The sequence below is a fragment of the Ranitomeya variabilis genome, chromosome 2, assembly GCF_051348905.1.
Source record: "Ranitomeya variabilis isolate aRanVar5 chromosome 2, aRanVar5.hap1, whole genome shotgun sequence".
In the NCBI taxonomy this organism is placed as follows: domain Eukaryota; kingdom Metazoa; phylum Chordata; class Amphibia; order Anura; family Dendrobatidae; genus Ranitomeya; species Ranitomeya variabilis.
In genome coordinates, this window is record NC_135233.1 from 358424273 (window position 1) to 358449138 (window position 24866).

Consider the following 24866-nt stretch of genomic DNA (forward strand, 5'->3'; position numbering starts at 1 on the left):
CTGGTCAGAAAACCCCTCTGTCCAACGCCACTTCTGATGTGTGCACCCCTAACACTCCTAGTCTGCTGCCCCCTGGAGCTCGTGTGAGAACGATCACGTGCGCTGTGTGCTGGGAATGCCTGAAGCAAACGGTCAACAAGAGTTGATTGTTTGGTTGCTAATATTAGTTCCAAGTTCTCATGTGGCATAATATTTTGCAATTTGCCTTTATAGCGTGGATCAAGGAGGCAGGCCAACCAGTAATCGTCATCGTTCATCATTTTCGTAATGCGTGTGTCCCTTTGTAGGATACGTAAGGCATAATCCGCCATGTGGGCCAAAGTTCCACTTGTCAAATCTCCGGTTGTGATTGGTTGAGGGGCAGTTGCAGGCAAATCTACGTCACTTGTGTCCCTCAAAAAACCAGAACCCGGCCGTGACACGCAACCAATTTCCTGTGCCCCCGTGAAAGTTTCCGCATTAAAAATATACTCATCCCCATCATCCTCCTCGTCCTCCACCTCCTCTTCGCCCGCTACCTCGTCCTGTACACTGCCCTGACCAGACAATGGCTGACTGTCATCAAGGCTTCCCTCTTCCTCTGGTGCAGACGCCTGCTCCTTTATGTGCGTCAAACTTTGCATCAGCAGACGCATTAGGGGGATGCTCATGCTTATTACGGCGTTGTCTGCACTAACCAGCCGTGTGCATTCCTCAAAACACTGAAGGACTTGACACATGTCTTGTATCTTCGACCACTGCACACCTGACAACTCCATGTCTGCCATCCTACTGCCTGCCCGTGTATCCTCCCACAAATAAATAACAGCACGCCTCTGTTCGCACAGTCTCTGAAGCATGTGCAGTGTTGAGTTCCACCTTGTTGCAACGTCTATGATTAGGCGATGCTGGGGAAGGTTCAAAGACCGCTGATAGGTCTGCATACGGCTGGCGTGTACAGGCGAACGTCGGATATGTGAGCAAAGTGCACGCACTTTGAGGAGCAGGTCGGAGAACCCAGGATAAGTTTTCAATAAGCACTGCACCACCAGGTTTAAGGTGTGAGCCAGGCAAGGAATGTGTTTCAGTTGGGAAAGGGAGATGGCAGCCATGAAATTCCTTCCGTTATCACTCACTACCTTGCCTGCCTCAAGATCTACTGTGCCCAGCCACGACTGCGTTTCTTGTTGCAAGAACTCGGACAGAACTTCCGCGGTGTGTCTGTTGTCGCCCAAACACTTCATAGCCAATACAGCCTGCTGACGCTTGGCAGTAGCTGGCCCATAATGGGACAACTGGTGTGCAACAGTGTCATCTGCCGATGGAGTGGTTGGCCGACTGCGTTCTGTGGAAGAGCTGTAGCTTCTGCAGGAGGACGAGGAGGAGGAGGAGGGGGTGCGAACGCCTACAGCCAACTGTTTCCTAGACCGTGGGCTAGGCACAACTGTCCCTAAATTGATGTCGCCTGTGGACCCTGCATCCACCACATTCACCCAGTGTGCCGTGATGGACACATAACGTCCCTGGCCATGCCTACTGGTCCATGCATCTGTAGTCAGGTGCACCTTTGTACTCACAGATTGCCTGAGTGCATGGACGATGCGCTGTTTAACATGCTGGTGCAGGGCTGGGATGGCTTTTCTGGAAAAAAAGTGTCGACTGGGTAGCTCGTATCGTGGTTCAGCGTACTCCATCAGGGCTTTGAAAGCTTCGCTTTCAACTAACCGGTAGGGCATCATCTCTAACGAGATTAGTCTAGCTATGTGGGCGTTAAAACCCTGTGTACGCGGATGCGAGGATAAGTACTTCCTTTTTCTAACCAGAGTCTCATGTAGGGTGAGCTGGACTGGAGAGCTGTAGATCGTGGAACTTTCGGGTGTGCCGGTGGACATGGCAGACTGAGAGACGGTTGGAGACGGTATTGTTTCCGCCGGTGCCCTACATGCAATATTTCCTCCTACAAAACTGGTGATTCCCTGACCCTGACTGCTTTTGGCTGGCAAAGAAACCTGCACAGATACTGCCGGTGGTGCGGAAAATGGTGGCCTTACAGTGACGGAAGGGATGTTGCGTTGCTGACTAGCTTCATTGGCCGAGGGTGCTACAACCTTGAGGGACGTTTGGTAGTTAGTCCAGGCTTGAGAATGCATGGTGGTTAAGTGTCTATGCATGCAACTAGTATTTAGACTTTTCAGATTCTGACCTCTGCTTAAGCTAGTTGAACATTTTTGACAGATGACTTTGCGCTGATCAGTTGGATGTTGTTTAAAAAAATGCCAGACTGCACTCTTCCTAGACTCTGATCCCTTTTCAGGGATTGCAGACTGAGCTTTAACCGGATGGCAACGCTGTGCTCCAACAGGTTTTGGCTTTGACACGCGTTTTGGTCCAGATACGGGCCCGGCAGATGGAACCTGTTGCGATGTTGATGCCTGCTGCGGCCCCTCCTCCACCTCCGCTTCTGAACTACTGCCGCCTGCACCCTGTTCCCCCAATGGCTGCCAATCGGGGTCAATAACTGGGTCATCTATTACCTCCTCTTCGAGCTCGTGTGCAACTTCGTCTGTGTCACTGTGTCGGTCGGTGGTATAGCGTTCGTGGCGGGGCAACATAGTCTCATCAGGGTCTGATTGTGGATCTGTACCCTGAGAGGGCAATGTGGTGGTCTGAGTCAAAGGAGCAGCATAGTACTCTGGCTGTGGCTGTGCATCAGTGCACTCCATGTCAGAATATACTTGTAATGGGCATGGCCTGTTAAATGTTTCACTTTCTAAGCCAGGGACGGTATGTGTAAAGAGCTCCATGGAGTGACCCGTTGTGTCGCCTGCTGCATCCTTCTCTCTTGTTGTAGTTTTTGCTGAGGAGGACAAGGAAGCGACTTGTCCCTGACCGTGAACATCCACAAGCGACGCGCTGCTTTTACATTTACCAGTTTCGGAAGAGGAGGCAAAAGAGCTAGAGGCTGAGTCTGCAATGTAAGCCAAAACTTGCTGTTGCTGCTCCGCCTTTAAAAGCGGTTTTCCTACTCCCAGAAAAGAGAGCGTTCGAGGCCTTGTGTAGCCTGACGACGAAACTGGCTCCACAGCTCCAGACTTAGGTGGAATATTTTTATCCCCACGACCACCTGATGCTCCACTACCACTACCATCATTACCAGCTGACAATGAACGCCCACGACGACCTCTTGCACCAGACTTCCTCATTGTTTTAAAATCTTAACCAAAGTAACTTTATTTGTTGCTATCAAACAACTTACACGGTGAGCTATAACTTCAGTATGATTTCAATATCCCTTAACAGGTTGGTGAGACCACAAGGAAAATCAGGCACAATGTTACACACTCTGTTTTCTGTGGCACAAAATCACAGAGATGACACACACGCAGGACTGTCACTCAAGCACTAATGTCAATATTAATCTCCCACCTAATTTATTTATTTTTTTTTCTCAGGGAGACTTTAGAAACCAAATAATATTAAAAAAAAAAAAAAAAAAGGCTTTCTATGGCCCACAATTAGAGAGAGAGAGGTGGCACAACCAGGAGTCAAGACTGGCGCACAAGCTGAAAGGGCAATATTACTCTCCCACTGTTTTTTATGTTTTTTTTGTTTTTTTCAGGGAGACTTTAGAAACCAAATAATATTAAAAAAACCAAAAAAAAAAAAGGCTTTCTATGGCCCACTGAATGAGAGGGAGAGAGGTGGCACACCCAGGAGTCAAGACTGGCACACAAGCTGAAAGGGCAATATTACTCTCCCACTGTTTTTTTATGTATTTTTTGTTTTTTCAGGGAGACTTTAGAAACCCAATAATATTTAAAAAAAAAAATAAATAGGCTTTCTATGGCCCACTGAATGAGAGGGAGAGAGGTGACACACCCAGGAGTCAAGACTGGCACACAAGCTGAAAGGGCAATATTACTCTCCCACTGTTTTTTTAGGTTTTTTTTTTTTTTTCAGGGAGAATTAGAAACCAAATAATATTAAAAAAAAAAAAAAAATAGGCTTTCTATGGCCCACTGAATGAAAGGGAGAGAGGTGGCACACCCAGGAGTCAAGACTGGCACACAAGCTGAAAGGGCAATATTACTCTCCCACTGTTTTTTTATGTATTTTTTGTTTTTTCAGGGAGACTTTAGAAACCCAATAATATTTAAAAAAAAAAATAAATAGGCTTTCTATGGCCCACTGAATGAGAGGGAGAGAGGTGGCACACCCAGGAGTCAAGACTGGCACACAAGCTGAAAGGGCAATATTACTCTCCCACTGTTTTTTTAGGTTTTTTTTTTTTTTTCAGGGAGAATTAGAAACCAAATAATATTAAAAAAAAAAAAAATAGGCTTTCTATGGCCCACTGAATGAAAGGGAGAGAGGTGGCACACCCAGGAGTCAAGACTGGCACACAAGCTGAAAGGGCAATATTACTCTCCCACTGTTTTTTTATGTATTTTTTGTTTTTTCAGGGAGACTTTAGAAACCCAATAATATTTAAAAAAAAAAATAAATAGGCTTTCTATGGCCCACTGAATGAGAGGGAGAGAGGTGACACACCCAGGAGTCAAGACTGGCACACAAGCTGAAAGGGCAATATTACTCTCCCACTGTTTTTTTAGGTTTTTTTTTTTTTTTCAGGGAGAATTAGAAACCAAATAATATTAAAAAAAAAAAAAATAGGCTTTCTATGGCCCACTGAATGAAAGGGAGAGAGGTGGCACACCCAGGAGTCAAGACTGGCACACAAGCTGAAAGGGCAATATTACTCTCCCACTGTTTTTTTAGGTTTTTTTTTTTTTTTCAGGGAGAATTAGAAACCAAATAATATTAAAAAAAAAAAAAATAGGCTTTCTATGGCCCACTGAATGAAAGGGAGAGAGGTGGCACACCCAGGAGTCAAGACTGGCACACAAGCTGAAAGGGCAATATTACTCTCCCACTGTTTTTTTATGTATTTTTTGTTTTTTCAGGGAGACTTTAGAAACCCAATAATATTTAAAAAAAAAATAAATAGGCTTTCTATGGCCCACTGAATGAGAGGGAGAGAGGTGGCACACCCAGGAGTCAAGACTGGCACACAAGCTGAAAGGGCAATATTACTCTCCCACTGTTTTTTTAGGTTTTTTTTTTTTTTCAGGGAGACTTTAGAAACCAAATAATATTAAAAAAAAAAAAAAAAAAAAAAAAAAAATAGGCTTGCTATAGCCCACTGAATGAGAGATAGCACACACAGCAGTGGCACACAAGCCCTTACTGAGGCCAATATTTTTCTCCCACTGATTGATGTAGTGTTTTTGTGTTGAGGTAGAATTTAGAACACAAATCACGGAAAAAATAAATAGGCTTTCTATGGCCCACTGAATGAAAGGGAGAGAGGTGGCACACCCAGGAGTCAAGACTGGCACACAAGCTGAAAGGGCAATATTACTCTCCCACTGTTTTTTTATGTATTTTTTGTTTTTTCAGGGAGACTTTAGAAACCCAATAATATTTAAAAAAAAAAATAAATAGGCTTTCTATGGCCCACTGAATGAGAGGGAGAGAGGTGGCACACCCAGGAGTCAAGACTGGCACACAAGCTGAAAGGGCAATATTACTCTCCCACTGTTTTTTTAGGTTTTTTTTTTTTTTTCAGGGAGAATTAGAAACCAAATAATATTAAAAAAAAAAAAATAGGCTTTCTATGGCCCACTGAATGAAAGGGAGAGAGGTGGCACACCCAGGAGTCAAGACTGGCACACAAGCTGAAAGGGCAATATTACTCTCCCACTGTTTTTTTATGTATTTTTTGTTTTTTCAGGGAGACTTTAGAAACCCAATAATATTTAAAAAAAAAAATAAATAGGCTTTCTATGGCCCACTGAATGAGAGGGAGAGAGGTGGCACACCCAGGAGTCAAGACTGGCACACAAGCTGAAAGGGCAATATTACTCTCCCACTGTTTTTTTAGGTTTTTTTTTTTTTTCAGGGAGACTTTTGAAACCAAATAATATTAAAAAAAAAAAAAAAAAAAAAATATAGGCTTGCTATAGCCCACTGAATGAGAGATAGCGCACACACAGCAGTGGCACACAAGCCCTGACTGAGGCCAATATTTTTCTCCCACTGATTGATGTAGTGTTTCTGTGTTGAGGTAGATTTTAGAACACAAATCACGGAAAAAATAAATAGGCTTTCTATGGCCCACTCAGTGAGAGATGGCACACACAGGGATGGCACTGTAGCAGAAATGCCAATCTTAATCTCCCACAAAAAAAAAACAAAAAAAAAAAAAAAACTGTCCTACAATTACTATCTCCCTGCAGTAATGTAAGCCAGGTATGGCAGGCAGCAATAGGAGTGGACTGATGCACAAATTAAATAAAAAGTGTGGACAAACAAAAAAGATAGCTGTGCAGAAAGGAAGGAACAAGAGGATATGTGCTTTGAAAAAAGCAGTTGGTTTCCACAGTGGCGTACACACAGCAATACAGCTATCACGGAGCCTTCTAGGGCAGCCCAATGAGCTACAGCGCTGAGGGGAAAAAAAAAAAAAAATAGCTTCCACTGTTCCTGCACACCGAAGGTGGTGTTGGACAGTGGAAATCGCTGCAGCACAAGCGGTTTGGTGGTTAGTGGACCCTGCCTAACGCTCTCCCTGCTTCTGATGAAGCGGCAGCAACCTGTCCCTAAGCTCAGATCAGCAGCAGTAAGATGGCGGTCGGCGGGAACGCCCCTTTATAGCCCCTGTGACGCCGCAGACAGCAAGCCAATCACTGCAATGCCCTTCTCTAAGATGGTGGGGACCAGGATCTATGTCATCACGCTGCCCACACTCTGCGTTCACCTTCATTGGCTGAGAAATGGCGCTTTTCGCGTCATTGAAACGCGACTTTGGCGCGAAAGTCGCGTACCGCATGGCCGACAAGCACAGGGGTCGGATCGGGTTTCATGAGACGCCGACTTAGCCAAAAGTCGGCGACTTTTGAAAATGATCGACCCGTTTCGCTCAACCCTAATCCCCACTACTTTCAAGGACTGTCCCTGAGCCTTGTTAATGGACATTGCAAATGCCAGTCGAAGTGGAAACTGGAGGCGTTTAAAATCAAAAGGCAAATCAGATGGAATAAGTGGAATTCTTGGAATGAAAAGGTCCTCTCCTTTGGCAAATCCTGCTGCTGAGCTGTGTATCTAATCCTATCCTGTGTGATATCGTCTCCTGAGCTGTGTATCTAATTTTGTCCTGTGTGATTCTGTCTGCTGAGCTGTGTACCTAATCTTATCCTGTGTGATACTGTCTCCTGAATTGTGTATCTAATCCTATCCTGTGTGTTACTGTCTGCTGAGCTGTGTATCTAATCCTATCCTGTGTGATACTGACTGCTGAGCTGTGTATCTAATCCTATCCTGTGTGATACCGTCTGCTGAACTGTGTATCTAATTCTGTCCTGTGTGATACTGTCTGCTGAGCTGTATACCTAAGCCTATCCTGTATGATACTGTCTCCTGAACTGTGTAACTAATCCTATCATGTGTGATACAGTCTACTGAGCTGTGTCTCTAATCCTATCCTGTGTGATTCTGTGTGCTGAACCATGTATCTAATCCTATCTTGTGTGTTACTGTCTGCTGAGTCGTGTAACTAATCCTATCCTGTGTGATACTGTGTGCTGAGCTGTGTCTCTAATCCTATCCTGTGTGATCCTGTCTACTGAGCTGTGTCTCTAATCCTATCCTGTGTGATACTGTCTGCTGAGTCATGTAACTAATCATATGAAGTGTGATACAGTCCGCTGAGTCGTGTAACTAATCCTATCCTGTGTGATACTGTGTGCTGAGCTGTGTCTCTAATCCTATCCTGTGTGATACTGTGTGCTGAGCTGTGTCTCTAATCGTATCCTGTGTGATACTGTCTACTGAGCTGTGTCTCTAATCCTATCCTGTGTGTTACTGTCTGCTGAGCCACGTATCTAATCCTGTCCTGTGTGATACTGTCTGCTGAGCTGTGTCTGTAATCCTATCCTGTGTGATACAGTCTGCAGAGCCGTGTTTCTAATCCTTTCCTGTGTGATACAGTCTGCTGAGCCGTGTATCTAATCCTATCCTGTGTGATACTGTCTGCTGAGCTGTGTATCTAATCCTATCCTGTGTGATATTTGGCTGTGCATCTAATCCTATCCTGTGTGTTACTGTCTGCTGAGCCATGTATCTAATCCTGTCCTGTGTGATACTGGGTCGTGTATCTAATCCTATCCTGTGTGATACAGTCTGCTGAGCCTTGTATCTAATCCTATCTTGTATGATACTGGGCTCTCCCTGGGCTCCACCTGCAGTCTGTGTCGGCACAGTAATAAATGATGTTATTTCCAGCTTTACAGAAGGACGATAGCACCATAGAAATTATAAGAATAATAGGCCTCAGTTACTACAACTTTCTACAAGGAAAACTGTTGCTCATAGCAACCAATCACAGCTCAGCTTCTTATAAACAGCTCTGGTGAAATGAAAGATGCTTAGTGATTGGTTGCCGACACACACACACACACACACACACACACACACACACACACACACACACACACACACACACACACACACACACACACACACACACACACACACACACACACACACACACATTTTTATATACATAGATTGTAATTGTATCATCTTACACAGTGTCACATCTTTTTGGAATTAGGTTTTCAGGTTGTCTAACTTTCAATAATCATCATAATATCTTCCTTTTTAAGTATTTATCAGTCCAACATAAGAAGTGGGGGCATCAAATACCCCTCTTTTTCTCTTTTCTTTCACACTGTAATTTTGACAGGGGAGTATAGGCTGCTGTTTATGGCCATCTGTATTTAGCCAACTGAGCAGGAGGAACAAACTGTGATAAATTAGCCAATGTAACAGTGATTTTATAGAGTAACATAGTAACATAGTTAGATTCCAGATTCTCACTGTCGTAACAGTAAAGAATCTTCTATGTTGGTGGAAAAACCTTCTCTCCTCCAGAGAATGCCCCCATGTGACCGTCACCTTCCTTGGCATAAACATGTCCTCAGAGAGATATTTGTATTGTCCCTTTATATACTTATACTTGGTTATTAGATCGCCCCTCAGTCGTCTTTTTTCTAGACTAAATAATCCTATTTTTGCTAATCTCTATGGGTATTGTAGTTCCCTCTCCCATTTATTAATTTTGTTGCCCTCCTTTTTACGCTCTCTAGTTCCATTATATCCTTCCTGAGCACTGGTACCCAAAACTGTTCACAGTACTCCATGTGTGATCTAACCAGGGATTTGTACAGAGGCAGTATAATGTTCTCATCATGTGTATCCAGACCTCTTTTAATGGTCCCCATGATTCTGTTTGCCTTGACAGCCGCTGCCTGGCACTGGCTGCTCCAGGTATATCTATCTTAGGCTACGTTCACATTTGCGTTGTGCGCCGCAGCGTTGGCGACGCAATGCACAACGCAAACAAAAACGCAGCAAAATGCATGCAAAACGCTGCGTTTTGCGATGCATGCGTCCTTTTTTAGGTTGATTTTGGACGCAGCAAAAATGCAACTTGCTGCGTCCTCTGCGCCCGGACGCGTGCGCCACAGTGACGCATGGGTCGCAAAACGCAAGTGCAACGCATGTCCATGCGCCCCCATGTTAAATATAGGGGCGCATGACGCATGCGGCGACGCTGCGGCGCCCGACGCTGCGGCGCAGACCGCAAATGTGAACATAGACTTAACTAGGATCCCCAAGTCCTTCTCCATGTTAGCTTTACCCAGTGGTTTCCCATTCAGTGTGTAATGGTGATATTGATTCCTTCTTCCCATGAGTATGACCTTACATTTATCATTGTTAAACCGCATCTGCCACCTTTTTGCCCAAGTTTCCAACTTATCCAGATAAATCTGTAGCAGAATACTATCTTCTCTTGTATTGACTGCTTTACATAGTTTTGCATCATCTGCAAATATGTTTTACTGTGTAAACCTTCTACCAGATCATTAATAAATATGTTAAAGAAAACAGGTCCCAGCACCGACCCCTGCGGTACCCCACTGGTCACAGCGACCCAGTTAGAGAATATACCATTTATAACCACTCTCTGCTTTCTAAGTCAGCTACTTACCCATTTACACACATTTTCCCCCAGACCCAGTATTCTCATTTTTTGTACCAACCTCTTGTGTGGCCCGGTATCAAACACTTTAGAAAACTCAAGATATACCACGTCCAGTGACTCAGCTTGGTCCAGTATAGCTACCTCTTCATAAAAACTGATTAGATTGGTTTGACAGGAGCGATTCCTCAAAAACCCATGCTGATAGGGAGTTAAACAGTTATTCTCATTGAGATAATCCAGAATAACATTCCTCAGAAACCCTTCAAATATTTTACCAATGATAGAGGTTACTTACTGGCTTATAATTTCCAGGTTCACTTTTACAGCTATTTTTGAATATTGGTACCACATTTGCTATGTGCCAGTCCTGTGGAAAAACCCTGTTGCTATAGAGTCCCTAAATATAAGAAATAATGGTTTGTCTATTGCAGCGCCCCAGAGTCCTGGTCGTTGCAGTACTGTGGCTCCGCCACTAAGGGGAGCTATGGTACGTCTGATGGCACTGAAGGAGTTCATCTGACCAGGTATCACAGACACCAATACATTTCACAGCCGGGCCACCGGGGGGAGCTAAGGGTTCTATTCACTAGGCCACTCCCCACCATTGTGGGTAAACTGGGGGTCGGGCAGGAAGTTAGACAGAAAGCTGACTGGGTTGGAGCCAGGCAACACCTTGTGGCAGAGGGTGTTGCGGGAGAAGATTCGGTAGGGTCCCTGTCAGGGGTGGGATCCTGACAGAGGCTTGGCAATTTGAGCAAACGTAACGGGACCGTGCCTGCTCAGCATAGCGGCGGTGCCCAAGGAGGGATTGGAAGCGAGATAGATTGTGCTGAGTGAGAAACGAGATCAAAGCAACAAGGAGAATACAAGTAGGGGTCGTGCTGTAAGACCGAGGCAACATCCTACTGAGGCGCACAACCGGCGGCCGGAACGCTGAGGGAGTATTACAATATCTAGCTTCAAGCAATACTCTAAACCAACGGCAGGACAGTCAGTCAAAGGCGGGCTGTCTCATCAAAATCACCTATGCAGTCTTGGGGGGCAACTTGTGGAGAGGGGCGACTCTAGGGTCCCGGAAGAGCTCCGAGCCTACCCGTCAAACGGGTGCCGTCCCAACCGTAACATCAGGGAGGGACGGAGGATTAGCAGAACATCATCTAATCGAGTTGTGAGGGAACTTAAGAAACGGACACAACAGTTGTGGGGACTTTCCGTAAGCACAGCAGGGAAGGACCGCAACACCTAGCGCTAGAAGGAAGGCACAGATTTCCACCTGTTAAGAGAACTCCGGAGGTGCCATTGGACCGGCCGGACTTGCGCAGCCTGGTTATCTGGATTCCGGACTGAGGACGCAGAGATCTTCAGTAAAGAGGTAAAGAGACTGCAACTTGGTGTCCTCGTTATTTACTGCGACCGGCACTACACCGCACCATTTATCACCATTATCCACAACTATTACTGTATGCCCCTCAGCAGGGTCACGGGCCGGGTCTAGCCACCATGACAACCCCAGAGCAGAGACTCAAAGAGGCCCGGTACCGGGTACCCCTCGGCCCTGCGGTGGTGGGGGCGCTTCAACTTGGCGTCACGAACAGGATCTACTTAAGCCTGAAGAATCAGGTCATGTGTGCCTTGGAACTGTGATTTATTGTGCTTGGACTGTACTCTGTTACAAAGACCGTGCTGCGCCATTCCCCGCCAAAACCGCCGCCATTACAGTACTATGTGGCGCGCAGGAAGGATGGGGCGTGTCATCGTGGGCATAGCCTGGAAGAGTGGCGCGAAGATGGAACCCGCCCCTCACAGATACTACTATGTCCGGAAGATATGCCCATCAACGAGAAAGGCCCGCCTCCTAGTGTGGGATGGTGGAGGAGAGAGAGGCCGCCCTCCGGACGGGGAGGAGCAAGAACCGCTGGACGCCACGAGGCAGAATCCGATTGGCAGCATGGAGCGCGGAAGTCACCCAGGAGAGGGGGAGAAGACCCGTACCAGGCCCTGCCAATGGGAGCCGAGGGAACTCTTACCAGGCTGCGCAGATCAGGAAATCCTCGGGGCTGAGGTAGAGGAGCTGTGCCGGCAGTTCCGGAGTCTGTGCCAGCGAGCGACCATCACCGGCGAGGGGCCGCACCAGCACCAGGCACCGATCCCACAGCCGACGGCAGAGGAGACCGGCACCGGAGATGCTCCGGAGGCAGGTAACAACGCCGATCCTGCCGCGGCGATCGAAGGGCCCTTGCTAGTGGATGTGGACTTACCTCCACCACGACCACCCGGGCGGGTGTGTAGCCGCATTGAATGCGAGAGGCTCTGGGAAACTCTGCAGGCGGCCGACAGCCCCCTGCGACCAATCAAGCAGCCCGTGAAGCTCCAGGGAGAATGGGTGACCTTCAAGTGGACCCGCGCGGCCGCCACCAACCTGATTGGGTTCCCAGGGGACGCCCAGGAGGAGGGGGAGAGTATCGAGGTCATCCGCCAGAGGGAATACCGTCAGCAGCTGCGCCAGCAGGAAGAGGAGTGGGCCCGCAAGAAGGAGCTCCGGCAACAGGCAGAGCGGGAGAAGGACCTTCAAGCTAAAGCCCAGATCAGGCAGACTGCCGAGGAGAACTGGGGCCCGCAGCGCTATGGCATGATCAGCACCTTCCGGCTGCAGGGAGGTTGGGGCTTCATTAAGGAGCCCGGTCTTGCCTTGGAAGTGTTTGTAAACCGGAGGGATGTGGAGGCGCACCTCATCGAGGGACACCCGGGCCGGGATCTCTACCCGGGAGACCGAGTTTGGTATACCTGCCACTGGGGAGACAAAGGGTGGTATGCCTTGCACGTGCGTAAATACAAGCCGGAAGTGACAGCACCACCCTCCGATGATTCACCAAGACCAGCGGTCATTGCTCCAATCTCCCTGTGTGCCAAATGTCTGCGGACCATCACTCCGAGGAGAACCGTGAGTACCCAGACCCCTATCCAGGGGGCAGACACCCTTTATGTGGTGGCGGGAGGAGAGCAGTACTCACGGAGGCCACCTCCAGACTTGGAAGGATAAACCTCGATACCACGAGAATGTAAATAGTTCCTTGCTTAACTGTTTGTCTACTGTTTGCTGCTAAACCCGTCCTGGGTTAACTTTTAAAGGGATCCCTTTGTTGACCCGGGATCCCTATTGTTTTGTTTACTTCTTCTAAGTTTTGCACAAGTTTCCAGAACTGCCGCAATCATGAACAGTGCATGATACAAACTCTTTGTAAATAGTTTGCACCTTCTTAAAGGTGCTCCCTACTGGGGTTAGTTAGTGAGTCCTCTTAGGAGCCATATAGAGATGGCTCATTGATCCTAAACTGAAAGTAATGTTATGTTCTATACTATGTATAGTAGTTGAAAAGACAGAAGGCTCGGGCTGAAAGGAGCGGTCCTGTAAGAAAGGAGAGGCAGTAGGTCTGGTGCCGTTAGGACAGGCGGTCCTGCAGATTTAAAGAAGGAGAATGTAAAAGTTAAATTGCCTTATAATGTGATTATAAGAAGGTCTTTAGCGGATTCAGAGTGTACGTCCTTAAAGGCGATGTTAAATTATTGTTCAAGAGTTTGTACTAAGTAGAATACCCGGTTGGGTAAGAAAAGTTATTTATAGCACGTTGCTATGATATTTAACCATGTTTGTAACGTTCAAGTGTCCTCACCTCCCATAAAGGGAAGCTCTGTTCAAATATGCTTATTGTTATTGCACTCAACAAAATTGTATGTCTTTTTGCTAACCTGTATTGTTGTTTTCTTCCCAGTCCAGGAGTACTGGATTTAACCAGGGGGGAGTGCAGCGCCCCAGAGTCCTGGTTGTTGCAGTACTGTGGCTCCGCCACTAAGGGGAGCTATGGTACGTCTGATGGCACTGAAGGAGTTCATCTGACCAGGTATCACAGACACCAATACATTTCACAGCCGGGCCACCGGGGGGAGCTAAGGGTTCTATTCACTAGGCCACTCCCCACCATTGCGGGTAAACTGGGGGTCGGGCAGGAAGTTAGACAGAAAGCTGACTGGGTTGGAGCCAGGCAACACCTTGTGGCAGAGGGTGTTGCGGGAGAAGATTCGGTAGGGTCCCTGTCAGGGGTGGGATCCTGACAGAGGCTTGGCAATTTGAGCGAACGTAACGGGACCGTGCCTGCTCAGCATAGCGGCGGTGCCCAAGGAGGGATTGGAAGCGAGATAGATTGTGCTGAGTGAGAAACGAGATCAAAGCAACAAGGAGAATACCAGTAGGGGTCGTGCTGTAAGACCGAGGCAACATCCTACTGAGGCGCACAACCGGCGGCCGGAACGCCGAGGGAGGATTACAATATCTAGCTTCAAGCAATACTCTAAACCAATGGCAGGACAGTCAGTCAAAGGCGGGCTGTCTCATCAAAATCACCTATGCAGTCTTGGGGGGCAACTTGTGGAGAGGGGCGACTCTAGGGTCCCGGAAGAGCTCCGAGCCTACCCGTCAAACGGGTGCCGTCCCAACCGTAACATCAGGGAGGGACGGAGGATTAGCAGAACATCATCTAATCGAGTTGTGAGGGAACTTAAGAAACGGACACAACAGTTGTGGGGACTTTCCGTAAGCACAGCAGGGAAGGACCGCAACACCTAGCGCTAGAAGGAAGGCACAGATTTCCACCTGTTAAGAGAACTCCGGAGGTGCCATTGGACTGGCCGGACTTGCGCAGCCTGGTTATCTGGATTCCGGACTGAGGACGCAGAGATCTTCAGTAAAGAGGTAAAGAGACTGCAACTTGGTGTCCTCGTTATTAACTGCGACCGGCACTACACCGCACCATTTATCACCATTATCCACAACTATTACTGTACGCCCCTCAGCAGGGTCACAGGCCGGGTCTAGCCACCGTGACAACCCCAGAGCAGAGACTCAAAGAGGCCCGGTACCGGGTACTCCTCGGCCCTGCGGCGGTGGGGGCGCTACACTATTACATTACTTAGTTCTCTTAGTACTCGTGGGTGTATGTCGACGGGACCCGGAGATTTATCTATTTTAATCTTATTTAGCAGGTTTCATACCTCTTCTTGGGTTAGATAGGTGACCCTTAATATAGGGTTTTCTTTGTCTCTCGGCATTTCACCTAGAGTACTCACAATCCCTAAGGTTTCCTTTATCTATCACTGGATTATGCTGAAACTACTGTTACTTTCACAGCAAAGTTATTGTTGGAATCACTATATAACCAGTTCCGTATGAAGAGTAAGATTACAAATAAGTTTTCTTACCTTAATTAATGACTGTGGCATTTCTGTAGTGCTGATCTGAAGGATATTCCCCAAGCCGGGCAGAGGGGTAGGTCCTGGTGGCAGGTCCTTCTGTTTGACCTTACCCCACCATTTCATGAGATAAATAAGGAGAGTGACTCCAGTAGCCAGGAGAATCGTTGCTGAAATAGACAGAGCCATCTTGAGCCTCAGCCCCTACAGCTCCTTCTGTTTTCTATGCTTGTGTATTTATATTCTTGCAAGTACAGGGCAGTGTTCCAACATGTAATCAATAAAACCAGGTTAGATGAGGTAAAGTGCAGAGTTACAGCTGTTGCACAATACTTCTGCTGTCAGTGCATACTCAGTCTCAGCTTGGCGTGAAGTCAGGGTTAGTGATCGTCAGGCCACTTTTTAGTGAGCAGAATCAATTGGTTTCAATCACCAAATAGAGCCAACTCTTTTGGATACTAAATTGATCCACATTAAATATGCATTCACAAGCAGAAAAACACATATTTATGGAAACTCCTCACAGAATGACACAGTGAAAACTGAGAATTGATACCACTGGCGGACTAACAGTAATTTTACCCCCAGTGAGAGTCAATTAGAAACTGCAAGTGGCTCTCAGTGGGCTGCTGGCTCCCATCATTCACAGATAAGAGCTGGCTCTTTGTACTGGATCAGTGGAGTATGGTCTGTCACTAGTTTGGAGGGCTATGATAAATCTGGCATGGATTAATGGAGGGAGGAAAAACAGGTCTGCTGCACTGCTGGCATGAATCCTTTCAAGAAACAAATCAAACACAAGTAGGACAAAGGGAGTTTTACCTTTCTTAATCAATCATTGCTTTGGATTTTCCAACCTGTGGCACTACAGCAGCAGCTGGGATTCCATTTATCTATGCCCTCTAAGTGTTGTATCTCACACAACCGAACCAGGTGAGCAAAACTGCTTCTATGGTCAATACTGTTATGCGGATAACACCTTATTGAGCTATCTTGTTCTCTAGCTACTTCTCCTTGATTAATCAGACATGACACCCACCCCTCTGACAGCCAAAACTCTAATGGAGAATACTATGGCTGAATCCTCCTCTTACTATTCTCATGGAATACTACCCAGATTTGCTGATTGCTGAGGACATATTGTAGTGCAGCGGTATTCACACAGTGCAATAGATAGGCAGGGACCCAAGAAAGTTCATCATAAAATGTCTTTATTCCAGAAAACTCACAAAACAGGCAAGCGATATCCAATAGTACAAAGCCAGGTCCTCAAAACAGTCCATGTCCTAACGCGTTGCTGTAGGCCCACCGTGTCTCTTGGATGCATCAGCAGCTTTGAAGTACCTGGCACTGTATTATCTTCACACAGACCTGGGTTGCACAGAGCCTCCTGCTCTGTAGCTGGCAAAACAAAAGCTGACACACCCAAGAAAAAACTGAGAATTTTAAAAGCGACTCGTGGACATAGAGCCACTCCCAAAACCCGGAGTGGAGGGAGGGATTCTCCCCACTGCCAAACTTGCAAATCCCTGCAAAAATATTATATATTTTTTTGCTAGTTACCTTTCTGAAAATGAAAAGTACTCAATGGATCTTTAAATTTGTCTACGTTTATTCATTTTCCAAAAACTCAAATTACGGACTTGTTTTTGGTAGAGAGTAATAGCTCATATTGGGTGAACAAGGATACAGAATGTTTAGACAATCTTCAAAGTTTGACTTCAGAAAATAATCATGCCTAGATATAGCTAGCTCATATAGAACATATACATCAAAAGAAGCAAAGGGAGCTATAGCTTAAAAAGGTAAACATTTTATTTGATTCAATATATAAAAACATACATGAAAATGCTGAGAATAGAGAGGGAGAGAAAAATCCCTCTGTAGGGACACAGTGTACAATAAGAGCGGACCAGCCTGTGGAGGATAAGGTGCTGAAGAGGCCTTTATAAAAATCAGATGCAGCGACAAAGCTTGCAATATACAGTAATTAAGGTGCAGGTGCAGCTAAAAGTGTGGATGAATATAAAGGGTTAACTGCCCTAGGCATAAAGGATCCCCTAGAATAACAGGTATGCGCTCAATGGCGTGAATACATTACCTCCGTGGGCATGGACCGGTTTCCCCGACGCGCGTTTCGCGTGCAGCTTTATCGAGGGGTGAGTGTGAAGGGAGATGTAATGAGGCGCTTTATATATCATGGAGTAGACGAACATTGGTGGCAGCGGCTGTGATGGCGCTCCATCCAGGAAGTCCGCCCACGTCACCGGGTCTCGGCGTCACGCGGCCCCGGCGCTCCTCCCCGCTCGACGCGTCAGAGCAAGGGAGGAGAAGCCGGGCCGCTGCAGACGCGTTGCCCCGGCAACGTCAAAGCAGGAAGTCCCAGAAGCAGCGCTCACCGCTAGGTCCCGTGTATACGTATCGGGAAGGTGTAATGGACTAAGCGTCAGAAGGAGATGTTTTTGTCCTGTAATAAGGGAACAAGAAAGGTGCGTAAGGGACGAGGGAGGTGGAAAACCTAATTTAACCAGTGAAAAAGAGTGAGGACTGTGCGGGCAGTAAAGGGAGAGGTGAAGAAAGGGGGTAAAAAAGAGGTAAAAAAAAGGGGGTAAAAAGTGTGTATATATATCTCTGGGGAACAACGCAACATCTGGTCCATGAAAAGACCGTGCTGTTGGATCACTAAATAACAAAATAAATGATCTTTCCGAATGTGGAAAAACTCAGTGGTGGGATAAGGTTACATTAATATAATGAACATATAATGGGGAAACATTAACCATTAATTGTTAATATACAAATTAAATATGATGAATAAGATTTACAATTCTATTGATGTGTCATATATAATACAATAGAATCACACATAACGTAATTGTGGAAAAAGGGAGAAAAAAGGAAAATACAGGATGGCAGTCCGTTACGTTGAAGAACAGAGTCCATTATTCAAACTGCCGAAGGCGTGTTACTGATCCTGTCTGTATATCTCAGGGTTCCATGGGTGGATAATAAGCCGCCAACAGTGTCCAGAAAAATAGCCACATAATTAAAATGCAAGAGATCCAATCTAAAAACAGTAGATAAAATAAGAAAGTTAAAAACCATGATAGAACAGCTAAAAACAAGGATGTTTAGAGAAATGGTGCAAAACTGAGTACTTCGTTGAGACCAACTGGTTGAACCGATCCTACTCTATAGATCCAACGGGCCTCCAGTTGTGCGAGGGATTTCCTCCAATTACCCCCCCTAGTGTCAATGTGTACTTTATCGATGCCCATGGCTTTCAGCAGGGAGGCATCACAGTTATGGGCCATTTTGAAATGCTTGGGTATAGATTTGAGAAGCATAGGGTCCTCAACCTCCTTAGCATTGATGATGTCACGATAATGTTCCCTAATCCTTACTTTTAAGGGCCGAGATGTGAGGCCTACGTAGACTTTGGGGCAGGGACATGCGGCATAATATACTACCCCAGCAGTATTGCATGTAATGTGTTGTGTGATGGTGAAAGTTGTTTCACCATCACATGATTGAAAGGTGGTAGATCGGAGCATGTTGGGGCAAGCAATGCAGCTGCCACAGGGATAGAACCCCCATTTGGGTCCCTTAGATGAAAAAGCCCTATCCAAAGAGGGGCCAGGATAGTAGCTTCGAACCAGCAAATCCTTGAGATTGGGTGATTTTCTGTATGTAATGGGGGGATATTTAGGCAGATGTTTAGAGAGAGTCTTGTCCATCTCCAGTAAAGGCCAATATCTCACAAGGGCTGTCTTCATATCCCGCCATTTGCTATTATAGGTGGTAATGAATCGTACCGGTGCGTCATAAACGGTCTTGGAACGCGGTTTTAAGAGTTCCATCCGGTTAGCTCGTTCGGCCCTCTTCAGGCCTCTTTTAATGCTTCTATTGGAATAGCCTCTCTCTTGGAATCGGGAGGTTAAAATATTGGCTTGCTTGTAGAAGCTCTCTTCACTTGAACAAATGCGCTTGGCCCTAAGGAATTGTCCTATCGGTATACTCGAAATAAGGGGCTGCGGATGGGAAGAAGAAGCATGCAAAAAAAAGTTCACTGCAGTGTCTTTGCGGTATATACTAGTTCCCAGATAGGTATCAGGGGCGCCGGTGATTTCAATGTCAAGAAAGTCTATTGATGTTTGACTGCGTTTGTGGGACAACCTTATGTTGTACGGGTTCTGGTTGAGGGTCCCAATAAAGTCCACCAGGTCCTGCTCTGGACCCTGCCATATCAAGAGGATGTCATCTATGTAGCGGGCCCAGAACAGGACCTGTTCAATGTGCGCCACCGGTTTGGAGAAAAAAATCTCCCTCTCCCACATGCCCATAAATAGGTTAGCGTATGAAGACGCGAAAGAAGCCCCCATTGCGGTCCCTTGCTGTTGTAGGTAGATGCCTTGTTTAAAGATGAAAAAGTTGCGCTCAAGGGCAAATTGAAGTAATGTAAGGAGAAACTCTGTAAACTCAGTTTGGTACTCAGACATCCCCAGGAAAGTTTTGGTGGCCCGTATGCCATCGTGATGTTGTATGGAGGTATATAAGGATTCTACATCCATAGTTACCAACCACATATCAGCTTCCAGAGGGATGCCCTCAATTTTCCTGAGGACATCCCCAGTGTCTTTGACATATGAGGGAAGATCGGCGACTAACGGTTTGAGATGGAATTCCAAGTACTTACAGATGGTTTCAGATAAGCTCCCGTTGCCGGACACGATTGGGCGTCCTGGTGGGTTATTGACATTTTTGTGGACCTTGGGGATGAAATATATGCAGGCCATTTTAGGGTAAAGGGGAACTAGATGGTTTTTAAGATCAGCCGTAATAAGTCCTTGATCAAAAGCCTTATCCAAAATGTCCTGTAGCTCCCCCTTGAATCTAATTGTGGGGTTAAATGTTAATTTCTTATAGCAGGTTGTATCTTTGAGCTGTCTAAATGCCTCCCTTTCATACATCTGTGTGGGCCACACTACTACGTTGCCCCCCTTGTCAGCTTGTTTAAAAACTACCCCTTTAATTTTTCTCAATTCAGTTAAAGCTTCCCTTTGTGCAAAGGAAAGATTTTGTTTAGAGTGGGAGATGTTTATCCGCTCAAATTCCTGAGTAACGAGTTTAACAAATGACTCGATGTTGGGGTAGAGGTTGATTGGGGGGAACTTTTTAGGGGTGGGTGGTATGAATTTACCTGTAATTTTTGGTTCAGGTGGTTCGTCACTAAGTTCTTCAAGAATAGATATCGCCCGCAGTTCATCCTCAGTCCAGATTTCCCCAGAGTGAGACTTGTCATGCAGTTTCTTTAAGACAAGTTTGCGGGCAAAGAGCTGGAGGTCTTTGATGGCTGAGAAGGAGTCAAAAGCGTTAGAGGGTGAAAAAGACAGGCCTAAACTGAGAACCTCAATCTGGGATGGAGTAAGAATAATGTTAGACAGATTGATTACCTGCATTTTGGAGGATGAAATGTAGCTGGTACGATTTTGAGGTTTTTTGGGAGTATCATTCCTTCTGAAGAAGTTATTTTTACGTAAGTTGTATGTACGCTGGTGAGAGTCGCCACTATCACGAGAAGATGTGGATGATATAGAGGAGGTTCGTGTGGGGGTTCTTTCGCGTCTACCGCCTAATGGCCATTTATAGACGGAACCATGTTTAAAGTCATTCAAGTCTCTTTGAAATTTTTTGGCCTTTACTTCTTTAACCTCCTTTTCCCATATAGTGAATTGGCTGTCAAGATCTTTGTTAATAGCTTCAATTTCAGCTGGCGGGAGATTGTCTAGTAGCTTGAGGCGAGTGGATTCAATATCTATGTCAAGCTGCTCAAGGGTTTTTTTATTGTTCCCAACAAGAAGTTCAATAAATGATTTGGAGCAAGTGGTACAAGATTCCTCCCACTTTGTTCTAAAAATTGGGTCATCAATGGGGAAGGAGGGCATAGTGCGTATGCGTAATCCCCTAGGTATGAGGCCTTTTGCTAGGTAACTTTCTAAAGAGGCTTTATTCCACCAAGTCTTGGTTCTTCTTTTTAAGAGATGTTTAAGCGTGTTACTAAGCTCAGTTTTTTGCCCATTCTCATTTGTACTAAAATGCACTGTGTCCCCACTAAATACCGTTTCAATGCAAGAGAGCCAATTCTTATCTCTTGTCTTATAGTCCATCCTGGCACGTAGAAAGAACCTGTAACTAAGTACAGAGAATAAATAATGACTTCAGAAAATAATCATGCCTAGATATAGCTAGCTCATATAGAACATATACATCAAAAGAAGCAAAGGGAGCTATAGCTTAAAAAGGTAAACATTTTATTTGATTCAATATATAAAAACATACATGAAAATGCTGAGAATAGAGAGGGAGAGAAAAATCCCTCTGTAGGGACACAGTGTACAATAAGAGCGGACCAGCCTGTGGAGGATAAGGTGCTGAAGAGGCCTTTATAAAAATCAGATGCAGCGACAAAGCTTGCAATATACAGTAATTAAGGTGCAGGTGCAGCTAAAAGTGTGGATGAATATAAAGGGTTAACTGCCCTAGGCATAAAGGATCCCCTAGAATAACAGGTATGCGCTCAATGGCGTGAATACATTACCTCCGTGGGCATGGACCGGTTTCCCCGACGCGCGTTTCGCGTGCAGCTTTATCGAGGGGTGAGTGTGAAGGGAGATGTAATGAGGCGCTTTATATATCATGGAGTAGACGAACATTGGTGGCAGCGGCTGTGATGGCGCTCCATCCAGGAAGTCCGCCCACGTCACCGGGTCTCGGCGTCACGCGGCCCCGGCGCTCCTCCCCGCTCGACCCTTTTTCCACAATTACGTTATGTGTGATTCTATTGTATTATATATGACACATCAATAGAATTGTAAATCTTATTCATCATATTTAATTTGTATATTAACAATTAATGGTTAATGTTTCCCCATTATATGTTCATTATATTAATGTAACCTTATCCCACCACTGAGTTTTTCCACATTCGGAAAGATCATTTATTTTGTTATTTAGTGATCCAACAGCACGGTCTTTTCATGGACCAGATGTTGCGTTGTTCCCCAGAGATATATATACACACTTTTTACCCCCTTTTTTTTACCTCTTTTTTACCCCCTTTCTTCACCTCTCCCTTTACTGCCCGCACAGTCCTCACTCTTTTTCACTGGTTAAATTAGGTTTTCCACCTCCCTCGTCCCTTACGCACCTTTCTTGTTCCCTTATTACAGGACAAAAACATCTCCTTCTGACGCTTAGTCCATTACACCTTCCCGATACGTATACACGGGACCTAGCGGTGAGCGCTGCTTCTGGGACTTCCTGCTTTGACGTTGCCGGGGCAACGCGTCTGCAGCGGCCCGGCTTCTCCTCCCTTGCTCTGACGCGTCGAGCGGGGAGGAGCGCCGGGGCCGCGTGACGCCGAGACCCGGTGACGTGGGCGGACTTCCTGGATGGAGCGCCATCACAGCCGCTGCCACCAATGTTCGTCTACTCCATGATATATAAAGCGCCTCATTACATCTCCCTTCACACTCACCCCTCGATAAAGCTGCACGCGAAACGCGCGTCGGGGAAACCGGTCCATGCCCACGGAGGTAATGTATTCACGCCATTGAGCGCATACCTGTTATTCTAGGGGATCCTTTATGCCTAGGGCAGTTAACCCTTTATATTCATCCACACTTTTAGCTGCACCTGCACCTTAATTACTGTATATTGCAAGCTTTGTCGCTGCATCTGATTTTTATAAAGGCCTCTTCAGCACCTTATCCTCCACAGGCTGGTCCGCTCTTATTGTACACTGTGTCCCTACAGAGGGATTTTTCTCTCCCTCTCTATTCTCAGCATTTTCATGTATGTTTTTATATATTGAATCAAATAAAATGTTTACCTTTTTAAGCTATAGCTCCCTTTGCTTCTTTTGATGTATATGTTCTATATGAGCTAGCTATATCTAGGCATGATTATTTTCTGAAGTCATTATTTATTCTCTGTACTTAGTTACAGGTTCTTTCTACGTGCCAGGATGGACTATAAGGCAAGAGATAAGAATTGGCTCTCTTGCATTGATACGGTATTTAGTGGGGACACAGTGCATTTTAGTACAAATGAGAATGGGCAAAAAACTGAGCTTAGTAACACGCTTAAACATCTCTTAAAAAGAAGAACCAAGACTTGGTGGAATAAAGCCTCTTTAGAAAGTTACCTAGCAAAAGGCCTCATACCTAGGGGATTACGCATACGCACTATGCCCTCCTTCCCCATTGATGACCCAATTTTTAGAACAAAGTGGGAGGAATCTTGTACCACTTGCTCCAAATCATTTATTGAACTTCTTGTTGGGAACAATAAAAAAACCCTTGAGCAGCTTGACATAGATATTGAATCCACTCGCCTCAAGCTACTAGACAATCTCCCGCCAGCTGAAATTGAAGCTATTAACAAAGATCTTGACAGCCAATTCACTATATGGGAAAAGGAGGTTAAAGAAGTAAAGGCCAAAAAATTTCAAAGAGACTTGAATGACTTTAAACATGGTTCCGTCTATAAATGGCCATTAGGCGGTAGACGCGAAAGAACCCCCACACGAACCTCCTCTATATCATCCACATCTTCTCGTGATAGTGGCGACTCTCACCAGCGTACATACAACTTACGTAAAAATAACTTCTTCAGAAGGAATGATACTCCCAAAAAACCTCAAAATCGTACCAGCTACATTTCATCCTCCAAAATGCAGGTAATCAATCTGTCTAACATTATTCTTACTCCATCCCAGATTGAGGTTCTCAGTTTAGGCCTGTCTTTTTCACCCTCTAACGCTTTTGACTCCTTCTCAGCCATCAAAGACCTCCAGCTCTTTGCCCGCAAACTTGTCTTAAAGAAACTGCATGACAAGTCTCACTCTGGGGAAATCTGGACTGAGGATGAACTGCGGGCGATATCTATTCTTGAAGAACTTAGTGACGAACCACCTGAACCAAAAATTACAGGTAAATTCATACCACCCACCCCTAAAAAGTTCCCCCCAATCAACCTCTACCCCAACATCGAGTCATTTGTTAAACTCGTTACTCAGGAATTTGAGCGGATAAACATCTCCCACTCTAAACAAAATCTTTCCTTTGCACAAAGGGAAGCTTTAACTGAATTGAGAAAAATTAAAGGGGTAGTTTTTAAACAAGCTGACAAGGGGGGCAACGTAGTAGTGTGGCCCACACAGATGTATGAAAGGGAGGCATTTAGACAGCTCAAAGATACAACCTGCTATAAGAAATTAACATTTAACCCCACAATTAGATTCAAGGGGGAGCTACAGGACATTTTGGATAAGGCTTTTGATCAAGGACTTATTACGGCTGATCTTAAAAACCATCTAGTTCCCCTTTACCCTAAAATGGCCTGCATATATTTCATCCCCAAGGTCCACAAAAATGTCAATAACCCACCAGGACGCCCAATCGTGTCCGGCAACGGGAGCTTATCTGAAACCATCTGTAAGTACTTGGAATTCCATCTCAAACCGTTAGTCGCC

At 45.7% G+C, this 24866-nt stretch overlaps 1 protein-coding gene across 2 annotated transcripts in view; it reads right to left on the reverse strand.

The window, feature by feature from the left end:
- Nucleotides 1–15559, reverse strand: part of LOC143805904 (cytochrome P450 2C8-like) — a 294471-nt gene extending 278912 nt beyond the window's left edge. For both annotated transcript variants that reach the window (XM_077285658.1, XM_077285655.1), the window contains exon 1: nt 15341–15559. In XM_077285658.1, coding sequence (XP_077141773.1) covers nt 15341–15520 — 180 coding nt within the window. In that variant the 5' untranslated portion in view covers nt 15521–15559. The remainder of the gene's footprint in view (nt 1–15340) is intronic.
- Between the last annotated feature and the right edge of the window lie 9307 nt (nt 15560–24866).